This window comes from Cyanistes caeruleus, chromosome Z, assembly GCF_971803275.1.
Source record: "Cyanistes caeruleus chromosome Z, bCyaCae1.hap1.1, whole genome shotgun sequence".
NCBI lineage: Eukaryota > Metazoa > Chordata > Aves > Passeriformes > Paridae > Cyanistes > Cyanistes caeruleus.
In genome coordinates, this window is record NC_141732.1 from 1,953,555 (window position 1) to 1,971,278 (window position 17,724).

The 17,724-nt window shown below is 41.3% G+C and overlaps 1 protein-coding gene and 2 long non-coding RNA genes across 3 annotated transcripts in view; 2 read left to right on the top strand and 1 right to left on the bottom strand.

The window, feature by feature from the left end:
• The first annotated feature begins 475 nt into the window (after nucleotides 1–475).
• Nucleotides 476–4,610, top strand: LOC147647972 (uncharacterized). The gene is made up of 2 exons (XR_015280530.1): nucleotides 476–1,234; nucleotides 2,925–4,610. It is a non-coding gene; the product is annotated as an uncharacterized LOC147647972 (long non-coding RNA).
• EDIL3 (EGF like and discoidin domains 3) overlaps nucleotides 4,001–17,724 on the bottom strand; it is a 231,965-nt gene continuing 218,241 nt past the window's right edge. Inside the window, exon 11 of the mRNA XM_086868065.1 lies at nucleotides 4,001–7,911. Within this exon, the coding sequence (XP_086724191.1) occupies nucleotides 7,762–7,911 (150 nt within the window). The 3' untranslated portion in view covers nucleotides 4,001–7,761. The remainder of the gene's footprint in view (nucleotides 7,912–17,724) is intronic.
• Nucleotides 7,802–17,699, top strand: LOC147647973 (uncharacterized). Its single transcript, XR_015280529.1, has 5 exons — nucleotides 7,802–7,878; nucleotides 9,278–9,369; nucleotides 12,679–12,749; nucleotides 15,391–15,475; nucleotides 15,966–17,699. It is a non-coding gene; the product is annotated as an uncharacterized LOC147647973 (long non-coding RNA).

Sequence of the window (17,724 nt, forward strand, 5' to 3'; positions counted from 1 at the left end):
CTCTCTCTGTTCTCAGATGAAATATGACATATAGACAAGACCTGTAGAAAATGCTGATATATAAACATATCTATATAGATAAATATGTAAATGTACGCTGTGTATTTACACAAACAACCCATGCTTTAATTGTTTAATCAAAAAAACTCCCCGTTAGTGCCTTTTCACTCTTAGAAAGAAGCTGTGAACACACGCTTTAGAGAAGCTGTGAACCTGTTACAGTAGCATGAGTCACATGTAATGAAGGAATTTCTCCAAGTCAAAAAATAGTAGAGGCACATCCTTTAAGAGAAAAAATGAGGGAAGAGCACCAACTGCATAATTTCCAGAAGGATCTATCTTCCTACGGGCGCTGTGGTTCCCTGGGTGTCCCTTAATTTTAAAAAAAATGAGGTTAAGTCTCTTCTTTTACCCCACCAGACTGCCATGACTTCTCAAATGTGATAAGGGGTGGCTTACCCACTTCCCCTGACAGTTCCCTCCTGACCCACGGTGCATCTTGTCAGGTCCCCAGGCCTTGGGAACCTTCAGCTTCCTCGGATGGTCTCCAGCCTGGTCTCCTCCTACACAAGGCAGTTCTTCAGCACCTCTCTCCACCTTCTGCACCTTGGGCAGTGTAACTGGAGCACTTCTTGGTGAAACTGAGGCAAGCTGTTGAGAATCTCAACATTCTCCATGTCCTGGGTCTCCCGTTTTCTTCTGGAGTGGGCCCACAATTTCCCTGTTTTTCCTTTTGTCGCAAACATACCTACGGAATTTTTTCTTGTTGCCATTGATGTCCCAGGAAAGATTTAACTCTATCAGGGCTTTACTTTTCCTAAACTGACCCTGGACAACTTCTCTGTACACCTCCCAGGCTAGCAGTGATTGCTTCCATGCTCTGGAGATTTCCTTTTTGTGTTTTCTGTTTGTCCAGGAGCTCCTTGTTCACCCACACAGGACTCTTGCCATCTTTGTCTGATTTTCTCTTTGCTGGGATGTTTTGCTCCTGAGTTTGGAGGAGGTGATCACTGAATATTAATCAGCTTTACTGGGGCCCAATTCTCTCCTGGATTTAAACCCATTATACTCGACCAAAGCAGATCCCTGAAGAGGCCAAATTCTCCTCTCCTGAAGTCCAGGCCATTGAATTTGTGCCCCTTCCTCATCACCAAAAGGATCTTGAATTCCAGCATTTCACAGTCACCACAGCCCCTCTTGGTGGGTTTAGTTTTTGGGAAGTCAGGAAGAAAAGGTAGGTGGGTTTAGTTATCGGTCATTATGAAGGAATTGTTCCCTGGCAGGGTGGGCAGGCCCTGGCACAGGGTGCCCAGAGCAGCTGGGGCTGCCCCTGGATCCCTGGCAGTGCCCAAGGCCAGGCTGGACATTGGGGCTGGCAGCTCCTGGGACACTGGGAGGTGGTTGGATTAGATAATCTTTAAATTTTCTCCCAACCCAACCCCAAGCCAAGCCATGATTCACATTTGGGGTGGATGAAGTTCTCCTTATGGACCAAGGCTTGTGAACACAAGGCCTCTCCTGTCTGTCCATAGAGGGGCCCGTGGACTCTCCCTGCAGCCTGTGGGACATCCCTGCCACCCTGCCTGTCCCTGCCCTCCCTCACTGTCACCTCCCCACCCATCCCAGCAGAGCTCCATGAACTCCATGGTGTTTGGTTAGAGCTGACACCCCTTCCTGTCTGCCCTGCCTGTCCTTCCTAAAGAGCCTGAGGCTGAGGCTCCCCTTCCCCAGGAGCTCTCAAAGGGTAAATCCGTCCCAGCTGGAGCTTGTGCGAGCCCAGAGTGTGCCAGACCATCACACTGTCCCACACTTTCCTCAGGAAATAGCGTGTGTATCACTTTTTAGGGGCCCTTTGGTCTTGCTTCAATGCGTCACACGTGCATTTTATGCGGTCTGTGCACTCGATTGCATTTACTGTGGCCAAGGCAGCACAATGCATTTCTCCACAGCTCCTACCGACCTCTCGCAGCATCCCAGAAAACAAACACATTCATTTAGCCTGCTTTTGATTTTCCAGTCTGATGCAAATGATTAGTGACCTTTCCCAGTGTATTTTGAGGGCTGATTTCCTCCATCTAGTGAGAAGTGTGTCCGCTGACCCAATCATCTGATGTGTGGCCTTGGATAACTGCAGCCCATCAGATGGCAAACCAGAGAAAGAAATATTATTGTGGAAAATTTATATATATATCTGCCATCCTCCCCACCTCCTGTGCCCCACCTGTGTTTCACCAGGTGGTCCATGCTTCCTGTACACTCCCACACAGGTGGAGACTAATTCCAGTTTGATACAAACCACGTAAAAACCCAATTATTCTTACTCACCTACGCTGGTAAAATTAATTTTGCTGCACTCCTAGCAAGCTAAATTGTGAGAACAGGACATGTTCCTATGTTCTCCCGTTCAGAGGAATTTAAAAACACATATTTACAATGATGTGTGTATCACTGGAAGTTAATTTGCAATAAATGCAATCCTAAAGCTCTGCAACAAAGTTTTTTTTTGCAATTTTGCCTTTCATATTTTAGATTCTTAATCTAAAGTGATCGTCTGCATTCTAAAGTGTATCTCTCTATTAAGAAACTTATACAAATTACATTAAAAAATAGTTTGGGATCAGTAAAATTATCTTCATTTAGTCCTATTTAAAAATTATCTTCTAATTTGTCCTATTTGATTTCTAAGACTAAGTGATCACAGGTCAGATTGACCTCCTGCTATTAAATCAAAGTATAAAATAAGTGTCATTTTGATACTTTATTACAGAATTATCAGAGACTACTTATTTCATGATGATGCAGAGTGTTGATATTCATGTTAATCCCTTCAACTCATTAGCAACAGATATAGGAGGATGGGCATTGATAAATAGCTGCTATTCTGAAGAGATTTATTCATTATTTTCTCTCATTGTCTTCACTAGAATTCCTGTTATGAAGAATGTGAGGAAAAACCCAATTTTCAGTTCTTCAGGAGAAGTCCCCATGTTTCGTGAAAGAATTGCAATTTATAACCAAAGGTCAGAAAGCTTCAAGATGCAGAAATTTATGACTGAAGTGCTAATATTCAGCCATCATCCTCCAAAAGTATGTCTCCTCTTGTGTGCAGCACTGTAATCTCGTTTTTTGTGACTGGTGGAGATATATATAATAAGGGAAAATTGCAATTTTGTGACTTTTCTGCTGAAGGACAGGAGCTGAGTGCTGAGACTGCATGTTGGGCAGACATTGCCACCAGTGAGTGCTTGTGGGTGGCTTACTTTGTCTCTAAAAGATGATTTCTGGAGAAAGGACACAAGGTGAAGCCATTATAAAACAAAAGGATGTGATTTATGGGCTCATTCAAGGTGTAAACCAAGCGTCATCTCTCTTCAGTAAACAGAATATTTTTATGTCATTTAATTGTTTGGGAGAGAGGGGTGTTTCCACATGCTACTTTAATTGCTAAGCTTCTTCAGAAATTGAAATTGTAGAGTTAACTAAGGTAAGACATTTTGGGGAGCAGGCTGCAGAGCAAATAAAAGAGAAAAAGGGCAAGGGTGTGAGCAAACACCAGCTCTGCTGTGGCATCTCATGGCAGGTCTGGCCTGCAGCCACTCCTTAGCTTCTCAGAAATTAATTTGCCTATGCATGACAGGGGGAGAATGGATAAGGACTGGTAAATATCCCAAGAAATCTGACTTACAGGAAATTAAGTTGTCATTTTACATTTCTGCTGCTCATTCAGAGAGCAGAGGGATAGGGGGGAAAAAAAATGTTTAGACTCGTTCAAACCTACAGGGTTTTGGGTTGTTTTTTGTTTTTTTTTTTTAATCTGGAAGAACAAAGGGAACACACTGAGGGGCTGATTTTGCCAGGAACAAACTTAACCTACCACAAAGACCCCGTGGATGGATCCAGGAAAACACCACCTCATATCTCTGCTCCACATTTGCCGCCAGTGAGATTAGCTGTCGTCTCCTTCAAGGTGTTGCAACGTAACAGCTCCAAGGAAACCGCCTCATTTTTCAAAAGTTTTATTGTTAAGTTTGAAGACTAGACAAGGTCGTACTGGTTTTACATCGCTCTACATGATTTAGGTATATACAAAACCATTTGAATACCACACAGCTTGAAAGGTTGCAAAGGTCATTTGTGTCCGAGATACTTCTGTACTTACTGACACATCAGAAGCCAGCACTGAATATTATAGTTCACATTGGTTGTATAGCAAAGATACACTCATTTAGTATCCTTAGTCTTCAAAACTGACACTTAATTTCTATGCAGCCATTCCAAAAGAGAAAGTCAACCTCAGATCCAGAGCCAGGTGAGGCCACGGGCCCTTAGCGCCGATAAAAAGGAGCCTCGTGCCAGTGCTAAATTTCCCAGGCTATAAATGTAGCACATTACCCAGCAACATAAAGGTGAAGCCTGCCTGCAAATACTTAACTGCTTCAGGGTGAAATTTAATTAGGAGAACACTTTTGGCCTTGCTCAATGCCGTTGTTAGCAATTAGTACAGAAGTCAAGGATCATTTCTGAGCTTTCCTCTGTCCCCTCTTAAAGGGATGTCTCCTGTCCTGCTCTTCTGTTTTCTGGGGGCTGGTTGCTTTCACTGGGAGAGAACAGTTGTGTTAATTTATAATGTGCCCCTTATGGCAGTAGTATGCACCTAGACAAAAATATAAAACCAGGGAAAAAGTTTAATTCTATCCCCTAATATGATTCCCACCTATTCTGTTAAATCTGAAGGATTCTGCTTAAACCAAGAGCCATGTCAGACTGATCCTGCTGACACTGGGAGCAGAATTTGCTGCTGGAAATGCCATTCCAAGATGGCTTTTTGGTAGGTGAGGAATAATGCCATTGGAAAAACCACTAGCATGCAGGTTGAAATCGTGAGGGCATCAGATATTTGATTTTTTTAATGAATTGTCATGGAGAATTATCACAAGGTGTGGAGCTGTCCTTGCAGGCTGTGAAGACTGCTGGCAGCTGACTCAGGACATGAGGGTGAAAATACTCAGCACAAAACTTAATACCAAATTAAAATTACTGTGTTACATCACATGAAAACTCTATGTGCAGATGAAGGCATTACAGTTAATTTACTAAACCAAGAAATATTAATTCAGAAGCAAAACTGAAGTCGTGAAAGATGAATAACATGAAAAAAAAAAACCCAAACCAACATTAAGAATACAAACCAAATATTTCAAAAGAACATTAATGCAAAAAGTCTAATTTTCTGAAATGGCTATCTGATTTTTGGATACAGTCAGTTAGTGAAATATCTGCACGCTATTCTTCATACCTGTAATTAAATTCAGGGTCAACTGCTCTCCCATAATAGGAAAAATGTATTTAAAACTCTTAAAGTATTGTGTGTGCACACTCTAAAGAGATAAATGGAACTAGTTTTTTGGGTTTTTTTTGTTTGTTTTGTTGTTTTTTTTTAACCAAAAGCCTAAATTTCAAAATACAGGCAGATTTAATGTGGGGATAGACTTGTCCTCCATTATTCAGATTTATTTTTTTTTTTATTTTTTACATTAGAAGTGCCACCAAGGTGATTGACTTTCTCTTTAAAATTGCTCCTTTTGCTTGAAGACCACTCCATATATACATCATTAAGGAATGCTGTTAACACAGTTACAGACAAGACAGTAACAGTCTAGTGGCTTTTGTTATGCAGCACAAAGTAAAAAATAAAGAACAAACTTAGCAGTGTTGCACAGGACCTAAACATTTCTTACACATACTTTTACCTTTACAGGACTCTTCTTTAGAAGTCTTTAAATGTCTAAGCCTTATAAAATAAATACTTGTATAAATACAGTTTAAGGATTAAGTCATTTTGTAGAGGCAGGGTGTTCTGTTTGCTAAAATGTGACAGTTTAAGTGACACTATCAGAAAACCGCCACCATTATATCCCCAATTCTTGTATGTAAAATTCCTGGCTGCTATTCTAGAGTCTTTCACAGTTCAATGGATAATATATATTTAGTCTGTGGTGGAGAATGTGTGATTAAATGCAGGTTTTTTCGAAATCCAAACCATTTTGTTTCCAAGGTAAACTTTGCCCTTTTGCAGATTGTGGGGCCAGCTAGCTGCTGGCCTGGGAAGCAGTGCCCAAATTTATACTTCAGAGTTTTGGTGAGAATGGAACAGTGACAGAAAGTATAAGTTTGGTGACGTTTGCTAAAACATGCAGCTGCACATCTCTCTCTCTCTCTCTCTCATTCTCTCTTTCTCTCCACGTCAGCATGTTATGAAATTAAAAGGTTGGCAGTAATCCCAAGTGCTGTTGTTTCAGGTAACAGATAAAATGCCCCCTCACTCCCTGTCCCGGGATCCTTTTTGGGCTGAGGTGCTGCTCTAAGGTGGTCACAGAGCACTTTACTCCGAGGGAACTTGGGTTGCTCCTCAAAGGTTGGTATTGTTATCTCAATCAGCAGGGGAAACTGAGGCACGGGGGAGAATGCCCCCCTCCCCCCTCCACCTACTGCTCCACTTTTCCTCCTAAAAAACTAATTTTTAAACTGGGGTTGCTATCGTGCTGTGTGTGAAGCATTCCTGTAGATGGGGCATGGTAGGAAACAGGCTCCTTGTGGCTCACTGGTGTGTGTCTGAAAAGACTTTTTAGGAGCAGAGTGTGCCAAGGGCCAGGCTTTGGTGTGCTCCTAGGTCACCTCTTACCTTTTGGGGAGGAAAGCTGTGACTTTAGGAAGAGCCTAAAGAGAGAGGGTATCCTGGCAGTAAGGGAGTCATTCCTCCCCGTGTGTCTTTTAGCACCTGGTTCCTTCACCCCGCATTTTCCTCCTCGCAGGAATTCAGAGCGTTTGTGAAAGCAGTGTGTTTGTGAAAGGGTGGGCAGACCACAGTCTGGGGCTGCGAGCTCACCCCTGGACAAATCATCCTGGAATGGGATTTCTGATGCACTGTGTGGGCAGCCAAGACGAGGCACCACAAGCACCCTGGTGCCTCACCTTAGTCTACGTGAAAAAGCTCGGAAACTTTGCAAAAATCCATAAACTTTGGCAAATCAGTCAACTTCATATTACACTGAGCTGGTTACGTATGCAAGGAGGTGACATCTTCCAAGGGAAACAACACCCAGCAGTGCTATACTAAACAGAAAAGATGGAGGCCATGTCTACAGCATGCAAAATAGAGAAGGAAAATGGGGAAGTTAGGAAAACCCTCCAGGTGCGTGGACTCTGCTGTCTGGATGAAAGTGGTGAAAGGTAGCTCGTTAACATCGCAGGTACCGTGTTTCGCAGTACCATGAAGAATTTCCCAAAATATTTGTCATAAGAACTGACAGTGTTTGATATAGGCACAATTACTATAATGCAGTCATCCCCAAGTAAACTTATTGCTAAAAGCTGCAGTATCACTTTTTGCAAGTGAGATGGTGGTATGGTTTATGGAGAACTCAGCCCAATGTTCCTGAAGCTGCAAATGAGCCTCGTCACACTATTTCTCTTCCCTTGCAAAAAGGATGCTGCTGTTTTTTTTTCATCTTTTCCCTCAACGCGTTTCAACTGGTGGTGAACAACTCAAAGGAGAGCTAGGAGGATAATTCCACAGCAGAAGGGACAACACCAACAGATTTCAAGGGCAAAAAAACTCGGATCGTTTTAAAAGGGCAGGCTTAGACCTCCTGGCGAAAGACAGCTAGCGGCCTACCATAAAAATGAGCGAGCACTGGTTCATGGAAAAACCCCACTCAGCATCCTACAGGCTTCTTCATCTACGGCGGGAGCGGGGTGGGCTCAGTCCTCGGCCGCGCAGCCCAGCAGCTCGGACCGCAGGGTGATGCGGCCGTACCACGACCAGGGCAGGATGCGCACGTGCCGGGCGTAGATCGGCGGCTCGATCACGTTCTTGCGGTGCGTGTCGTTGTCAAAGTTCCCCTGGAACACCTGTGGGGGAAGCAACGGGGTGGTTTTAGTGGGAGTTCCCCTGGGACATCTGCGGGGGAGGCAGAGGAGAGGTGCTTTGAGGCCGCCCGGCCTGCGGTGAGACTCCGACGGCCCTGGGTCCGCCATGAGTTTTTACTGTTGGGACGCACGGCTCTTAGTGCTGTCTAAACTTAAGGTTTGAAGAGGCAAAGAGAAGGTTTGGGTTAGGTTTTAGGAAGGAATCCTTCGCTGTGAGGGTGGGCAGGCCCTGGCACAGGGTGCCCAGAGCAGCTGGGGCTGCCCCTGGATCCCTGGCAGTGCCCAAGGCCAGGCTGGACATTGGGGCTGGCAGCTCCTGGGACACTGCGAGCTGGCCCTGCCGTGCCTGGGGTGGGAATGGATGGGCTTTAAAGTATCTTCCAACCCAAATCTGTGATTCCATGAGCCTCTGCCTCTGCTAAGACCTTGTGATTCATTCACACTCAGCCCAAGGTGCAGGTAGAGCCTTCTACTCAAAGCTTCACTCATGGTTCTGCCAGGGCCACGCTCTGCAAGTTACACAAAAAATCGTTAACATTTAAAAAATTAGATGTCTTTTCACTTGGCATTTGTACCACCTCAAATTAATCCCGGGAGATCCTGCTACTGTTTCTGAGAAAATAACATTAATAATTAAGGTTAAGAATTTTTATTGTATCACTTACATCACTTATAGCTGGGATGCAACTATATAAACCCTTATGAAATTGGTGATTATCAAGGCTATTATGTTCTCATGTCAGACAAAAGTCAGCAGATGAATTAAGGGGTTCAAGCTGTGATAAAAGTAAAACATCCTAGCAAGTACAGTGCATGTTACAATCTTATTTCCACCTGTATTGGTTAACTCACACAAAAGTGAGTTATAAAACTCCTGTCTGTGATAAATCAGTGCCAGATTTTTCCCCTGCCAGCCACTATTTAATTTCAAAGGCCACAGCACCAATTTTTGGCAAAATGATCGGATTATCCCCTTGGGTTATTTTCAGTTTTTATGGGAAATGTTCATTCTCTTAAAATGTCAGCCAATTCACTTCTCATTTGTAAAAAAGGGACCTGATGGCTTTTCAACTTGAAATGAATGACTGTCATTTGCCTCATGCAGAGAAGAATATGGACCTCCTGGAGAAGTGCTTACATGACTGAATTAACGTAGAATTACAGCTTTCCTAGAAGTTCTTGGGGAAAATATCAGAGTTTGAAGTCCATGGTGGCTGATCTAAAATTTTAGCCCTGACTCTGGTTCCTTTGTGACAAGTTCACAAAGCTCTTTGGTCCCCATGCTGCACCTCTTTGGATTTTGGAAGCTTCTCTCCATTGAAAATCTGAAAATGTGTCCCCTCCACAGGTGATGCTCTTTAGAAGGGAAGAATTCCCCTTCTCGTCTGCCATCAGAGGTGGGAGCGTGAAGGGATGTGGGAGCTCTGACAGATGGATAAGGTAACAGAGAAAATGGCCACAGAAACATCAGGTTTGTGGCTCTAAGGAAAGAAAACCCAAATTATTTAGCACGGGGAAAATTGTTTGCTGTACCCAAGTACAGTGGTGATACACAAATCAGCAGAGCTTGGGCTAACAAGGTTTGCACCTCAAGTCCAGTTTAATTTGTATCAAAAAAATAACAGGCACTAGGTTCATAATTGATATTACAGTGGCACCTCCCAAATGCCAAAAGAGCAGCTAGGAAAGCTTAAAAGTGGCTTTTGTTTTTATTTTGATCTCTTGTCCATGCAAGACAAGTATCTGTTGATATTTTTTGCCAGGCTAGACAAAGGAACATTTCTACAGCCCCAGTGTTTATATCTGCATGTAGATATGCAAGATAAATAAAATTATGTGATGCAAAACCAGCAACAAATGCAGCTGAAGGAGGGAGATTATGTCATCTACTTACAGCAGGAAAACAAGAATTAAATTTTAGTTTTAACTCATGCATGATATCATTATGGCTTGAAGTCTAACTGATCTGTCTCAGATGTTATTTTATGGAAATATGAAGTACACCTTCCCTCAAAATTCAAGATCTAGCTTCATGAAATTAACTAAATCTACTATATCAGAAGAAGGATTTTAGGGAAATAAATTAATCAGAAAGTAAGGGAAGCACTGTCAGCATCTACGAAAGTGGCCTGCATGAAACAACATTCTAAAAGAAATCTACTCTTCTTTTTCTATGGCCTTATGGCAAATTTCTTATGGGAAAAACGATGTCCTTTCCCACTCTTCATTTTCCTTTAGCCTCAGTTCACTAATGGAGTCAAGGAATTTGGAAGGAATGGGGAGGACAAAGGACAACACATGATTTATTAGCAGAAAAAAGAGCTACTCCTGTCGCTAAAAGTAATTTTTCTTTACCTACCTGCTGCTTTATGGCCAAGCAGGCAATACTAAATAAGCCACCAAAGCAATTAAAACCCTTGAAAAGCTGGTGCCTCTCAATGCCCATTTCTCACACTTTTTTTTTTCTTTCCTGAGCAGTATTTTTCAGGACAGCTCTGAAGACTGCCATGAGTTTGTCAGTTTCCAGAGGCTGATGTTGGAATTGCAATACAATGCTCTAGTAAAGGAAAAAAAAAATAAAAAAATTCCCAATGATGAAATAACCCTATTTTGCTGAAGAAACACAGACCAGAATGTAACTTATCAATGTGTCAGTGCACACCCTCATTTTCAGCTCTGGGTGAGTGCAGGTCTGCTCCTGCCTCATCCCAAAACAGCAAACACAGGGAAAGAAGCAGCAAAAAGAAGGTTTTTATGGGAGTTATTAAACAGATAAGTCTCTCCAGGCTGAGAGGAGATACTGTAGATGTCTATAAAACCATAAGTGGCGTGGGGAAAATCAATAGCAGGCAATATTACAGTGTCCCCTCAGCAGGGCCAGGAGGGGACAGGCAATGATAGCAGGGTAGTCCAGAGCCATCTAAAGGTCACAGCTCCCCTTTCAACACATAATTAAACCGTGGCACAGCTTCCACAGCCTTTCACCACTGCTAAAGATCAGGTAAATTGTGAGGGGGAAAAACAGCTGGGGCTATTAAGGATACAGACGGGGGAAAGAAAAAAAAAAATAAAAATTTAAGAGCTGGGAAAGGGCATTGGGGAAGGATAATAACCTTACTTTTCCTGATGCCTTTTTGGATCTCCCTAAAAACAGAAGGCAGACCAAGTGACTGGAATAAAAAGCAGCTGGATTTGCTGAAGGGCCTTCAGGTACATTTAGGGCAGACAAAGCCCCCCAGGCCCGCACCCAAAATGGAGCAGGGCTGACGGGTTCCCCACTTTTCTAAGTCTGCTCCATTTGCACACCGGGGGTTGATCTCCCAATTGCAGCTGCAGGAATTGATGAAGCCATTCAGCCCCAGTTTGCTGTCCCCAGCTCCCTTTTGTTTGCATTTCTGGGGCCTGAGGCACTGAGGTGTCCTTGATTGCCAGGCCTGGAGAGGAATTGCTGGGTCTGAGCCCAATGGGGAAGCAGCAGCTGACCCTGCACATGGGGTTTGGAGTTGTGCCCCAAAGAACTGCAGGGTTACAAATGCATGGGAAATGTAAAAGCAGAAATCCCTCCATCACTCCAATTTTCTGGTCATCTGCTACAGGATGGTCCGTCCTTTGGACAAAACCTGCCAGTGGCTGCCACGTTACAAGGTGACTTTTCTTTTCTGCAAGCGGATCAAACAGCTCCCGCTTTTTGACAACCCTGTTGTAGGGCATTTCAGATTTTACAGTGTCTCTATCTATTTATGTCAGCCTGCACACTCAGAAGGTGTAACTTGCTGGGATATTTACTCAGTGCTAGCAGTTCTAGTTGTAAATCTGGGATATTTACTGAAAACTAGCAGTTTTACACATACAGACTCTCCACACCCATGTGTAGCTCCTCTGTAGCCCAGTCTCTTCTGGCTGCTGTTAAAAAAAAAAAGCCAGATAATTCATGCTGCATTTAAATACATTTAAATAAGATAACTTTATTCATGATTACTCTGTGGAAAAAAGAGTGAAAACCAGGAAAATAGGTACTGATATTCTCTGCTGGAAAGTCTGAAATACAAACAAAAATCGTTTATACTTGTGTCCAGCAAGCAATTTTAATGTCTTGATTCCAAGCAATCAGTGAGATTTTTTCAACGTAAACAAAGTGTTTTATGGCATTAGCAGAAAATCCAGATAATGACAATGTAAGCTGATTAGAATTTTAAAAAGAAAACTGCTCTAAGACAGAATAATTTAGGAGAAATACCTGAAGATTAGCAGCTCAGGGAAAGGAATGTTGTCTGCTGTACCTTAACAACATTTTTTCACACTGAGCAGAATATTTTAAAAATGTCATTTCATGGAGCAGTTAATCCTGCTCATATTAGAGGAAGAATATTTTATAAAGAGTATCCAGTCATGGTGCCTGTTTGGAGCTTTCTTCAGTGCAGAACATCTCAATATTCAGAAAAATAAAGGTGACACATGGATGTGTTTGTGGGCACGTGCATTTTTGGAGCAAATAAGAGGAGAAAAAACCCCATTATTTCTCTCAGTTACTATACATAAAGTGCAAACTTTATGTTCATATCCATGAATATCTTTACACCTTATTATTATTATAGCCCTTATTATTTCTTCATGTTCAGAACAGATAGAGGGAGATAAAACTTTTAAACTTATGAAACACGCTCTCACATTCTCACACTGTCTTTCCCATCTGAACCACATGTTGATGCTACAAAAATGGGTTTTTAGTCCACTCTACTTGGCTTACAGGAGGTTCAAAGCCAAAAAGAGAAATATTTTGAAGACCAAAATGCCTCCAGAAATGCTTACAGAAATTCAAGGTAAGTTGCTAATATCAGCATTTTGTCTTTTTGTCAGCCCATTTTGTCTCCCCCCAGCTTTTGGTATGGTGTGAGGGAGAGAGGTGTGTGCTGAGGGCACACCTGAAATGAGCACAGCTAGATCTTCACCTGACACAAATCATGATAATTCAGCTCAAAGCGGTGGAATTCACTTGTAATTTAAACCAGTGCAGATAAGAAGTCACTTAGATTAGAAATTACCACTATTATTGCAGGTAATGCTATCAAATAGTAATAGTTTTAGCTGTATCAAAAAAATTCATTACCTGTGACAAGTATGTAGATTATATGTAGAAATTGAATCTATCAGTGTAAACCAGGCATTATAATAATTAAACATCATCAGAAAAAATACATTAGCACAGCTAGCAGGAAAATTTTTAACCTGGCATGATCTAACTTTTCTCTGATAAGCAGATTCCTGTCTCCTCTCGCCCTGACAATGGGCTGTACACTCAGAAATGTATAAACTCTAACTGGTTCATCACTTTGTGCACAAACTCAGTGTCCATTTGCATACTGGATATTGTCTACCTGCAGTTAATTGCACTTCTGATGGCTGGTGGTGATGTCTGGCACTGCTGCAGACTGCCAGACTCCTTTAGGCTACTTTCAAATGTTCTCATCTTCCTGTAAAGAAACAGCCTCTGAAATGCCATTTGACACTGCAGCTGGCCTTGAGTTACCTACAGCAGGCTGTGCAATTTATAAATCACATGTGGAATGTGATTAAAAAAAAAAAAAAAGGGAAAAAAAGAGAAAGGTCAGGTTTGGTTTGGACATCCTCAGCTCTGGAGGCACAGTGAGCTACTGACCTCTAGTTGAGAAATACAAGATAGCTATTAGCTCTGGTCCTGTTTCTAAAATATATTTTCTTCCTACGTGACAGCCTGCAATGTAATTTATTTTGCTCCTTGAAGGCCACAGGCAAAGATTTCATATTTTTTTTCCAAGCAACTCATTCAAACACTATTTAAAATGAATGGGAAAGGCTCCATTTGTGGTGCTTTTTTTGGTTGTTTGTTTTTTTTTTCCTCCTCCCAGAACTTTTTGACACGGATTTGTCACATCAGCATAGATGTGAAATGAAATGACTGGCCATTAAAATAGAAGGAGCCAAGCAGGAGCTGCAGGAGACACTGTTCCTGGAGCAGCTATTCCATGGGAAACAGTGCAAAAACAGAACACCCTGTTTCCTTCTCCTCTAAGTCACTGTTTTGTTAAGGACTGACCCAATTTGCAGTGTGGAAGAGATTATATTTTATGTATGTGTATGTATATGTGTATGTATATATATATATATACATTATATCTATATCTAATCAATATAAATATAAATATTTATATAAATATTTATAGATTAATATATATATTTTATATCTATATAATATATATAGATATAAATATATAAATAAAACTTAATGCATTGTATACAACATAATACAAGAGACCAGTAATTTTCTCCTTTGTAAATGAACTTCAAGAAATGATGGGGAGGGATAAGTGAACAGCCCCAGGCTCTCAGCAAGATCTGCTGATGTTGTAGGACTCATCCTGCAAACAGATCAGCAGTGAGATGCTAAGCACCAGATGGGATTAAGCTCTCAGCTCTTGCCTAAATTATAAAATCACAATTTCATTCTAAAGTCGCAATATTCAGCTGCAAATCATTGTTAACACCCTACCAATATCTCCATCATTTTTGTGTCTGTGACTTTAAAGTTGTTTTTTTTTAAATTTCTTTCACCCCGTTTTCCTTTCCCTGAAATGTTTTGGAGCTACCTTTCCCCTAAACTTTTTTGATGGTTAAACAAGGGCCACAGGATGATTTCAGGGGACTAAATCACCTGCAGGAGAAATAAGAAATCTCTGTGTTCTATCCTTCATAGAATAAATCAAGATGTTCAGCTGATAAATAGAGCTAATGAGGGTAAAACATGAATAATTAATGCTCGCTGCTGTTGCTAGTTGTTGCTATCTACCTTTTACCTCCCTTCTGTATTTCCTGAAAACAGATGTAACCTTTCACAGAACTTTTACTTTGCTATGAAAACTTGGTTTCTTTCACAGTTTTCTTGCATTTGGGAACAAATCTTATTATCCTTAATATCCTTAAATCTTGTTAAACCTTAATATAAAGAAATTGTGGTGGATCCTGTGCAAAGGTGGTAATGTCAGACAGGACCAGTGGTGCTGTTCCCATCCTGCTCCTCATGGGTGAGGTGCAGCATTGCTTTTTCTCCTTGTGATTTCATTTTTATTTATATTTCTGTCCCAGTGCACGCAGGCCTGGGTTTCTGTCCAGTGGGAAAATCCCATGGGAGCGCTGCATCCACCCAGCTGGAGTGGTGAGGAGGGGTTGGGTGTCAAAAAGGGTTTACTGGGTGACACTCCATTCCTCTGGCTGAAGAAATTTTTGTATTCTCAGTCGTGAAATGGATGATGGAAACTGAGAAGAAATAGGTTGAAGTGCTCCAACCGAAACAAGAAGAAAAAAAATGAAGATAAAATCATATTTTTTTTGTGTTCTCTGAGGACAGGGTGGGTGTGTGGCAGCAAGGGGGATAAACCACCTTCCCACTTTGGAGGATATTTTAACAATGTTTCTGACTGTTTATAGAATTTTCATCACAATCTCTCTCTTGGAAGATATTAAATGATAATCTGATGGAGGATGGTACAGCCTTGTCTGAGGCGAAAGACAGGTGAACAAACTGAACCTTAGCCCTGAAATTTAACTTTCTGCACCCACTCCAAGTGCCAGGAAGGGGCTTGGGGGTTCCTGAATCCCATTTTATGCTGAGGGCACAGGAGGAGAGGACCACAGTGCCTTTGGAAGTCAAAAGGTTTGTGCCTAAGTGCTGTCTTGAGACCCTTCCCAGTCCTACATCCTATAAAGTTTTGCCAAGTTCAGTGACTTCTGCAAAGTCAGACTCTGTCATCAAACTTTTAGCTTTTCTGGATGTTTGTGATATAGACAAAAAACACCCCAAAGGCAGATATTTTAGTTTGATGTTTGTGTATCAAAGGCTGAGGTCTAGACTCAAATCAAGTGAACTTGTTTATTTTGTACAAATTTAGATTCAGAATACCCTAACTTCTAATTTCCAGTGAAGTGCATTTGATCTTGCTGTGCTTTTAATTGATCTTGACTTGTTAAAGAATCGTAATAATGTGCAACTATTTTATTCTCAGGGATGTAAATTAATACAGGCTGTGACGTGTTCAAATGAGACCACGCTTAAGAGCATTCCATTTTTCCTAATGGAATATGTCTGCAGCAATTAACAGTCCATCTGATGAAGGAGGCAAAAACAATTTAATTGCTTTGACAAAAAAAAAAAAAAAAAATAAAAAATAGACTGGAACAGCACTTGAAGTCAGAGTGCATTTTCTTTTAGATTTGCTGCGACTGTGTTATCACCAGGGACTCCAACCCATGTTCTCCTTTACAATAAAATGAATGCAAGCATCCACAGCACAAGTTTGGCCTAGAGAAGTTATTTCTTTCACTTTCCCCCCCTCTTTTTAAACACCAGGGATTTAAAACAGGATGTGTACTGGAGCCACTAGCTGGGTGTATTCCTGGAATGCCTGAGAAAGGGGAGCTGTCTGTTTACAATTTTTATCTGACAGCCATTTACAGCAGACACATCCAGGGCCACCGGTGTCAGAACCTCCTCTGCCAGGTGGCCAAAACAGCTGATTTCGTTTTCCCTATCCAAAATCCTTTAGGAAAAAAGAGTCTCAGTTTGGGTTGAAGCCACGGTGAGGTGACATTTGGGTGTCAGGAGTGGGAATTCACAGCGTGGGGATGGCAGGACCTGGCAATGCAGACACGTTTTACAGTCATGCCAATACCCAATCCAGTATTTTTGGACACATTCCCCTAATCAAAGACATTTAATCAATCAGCTAAAATCTAAATCTGAAATGTGGGAGATGCAGCTGTCTAACTCCCTCATCATTAGCTCTCCCTGTACTCACACAGTAAATTTCAGTGCATATCAAAGGTTTTCTCACTGTTTGAAATAAAATTAATTGACTTACGTAAAGAACATTGTTGGTCTATTTCCTGAGGAATTTTTATTTATACTAAGAAATGTAAGAGGAAGTCTGAACATTTATCACCCTGAATACCCAGATTTGAGAAGTTATCAGACACATCAGCCATCTGGTATTTCAATAAATTTGTCTTTTGTTTCAATCAGACATAACCCCACTAAGACGTTCAATAAATAATTCACATTTTGTTGTCTTGGTTAACACATCCCTAAGCAATGCACATGCTGCAGTATTTCTCTTAGCAGATGTTATTATGAAATTCAGGTATTTGCAGTATAAAAGTTTTATTCAATTTAAAGGAAAGGTGTAATGAATAACGAGAGAAAAGTTAAATGCTTCCAGGTAAATCAATCAGTAAACCTGTACTTTCCCTATGCCTCTCATTAAACATTTGCTTAGGAAGTTGTGAAACCTTTTTTTTACGTTTCATATTCATTTTATAGCATAATAAAAATAATATTTTCAGTAGGTATTTGAAACCCTAGCCATTAATTTCCAGGAAAAAAAAAAAAATCAGTCCAAAATGTCTGGGTAACAAGGATGTGCTTCACAGGAAATAATTAAAAATAGTCCATACTTACCAAAAAATGCACTGAAACACTCTTTGTTTGAAATATACAAATACACTGCTGTTTACCCACCTTCTGCTCTAGGGTTAAATGAAGAAATATCTCTGATTAATGGAGCACTGTGAAGTTTCATGCCCCCAGATTTATGAAATTTATGTTAATTTGTGAAATTGACAGCACTAAATCAGGTGCATGGCCCTGGTAGGTGTGATATAACACTGTGAGTGTTAAGTGACTCTTTTATTCACCCTGTGTGTGTGAGATCCATGCACTTGGAACCCCCTGAAATAATATCCAGTGGTGTTGCCAGCACCAAAATT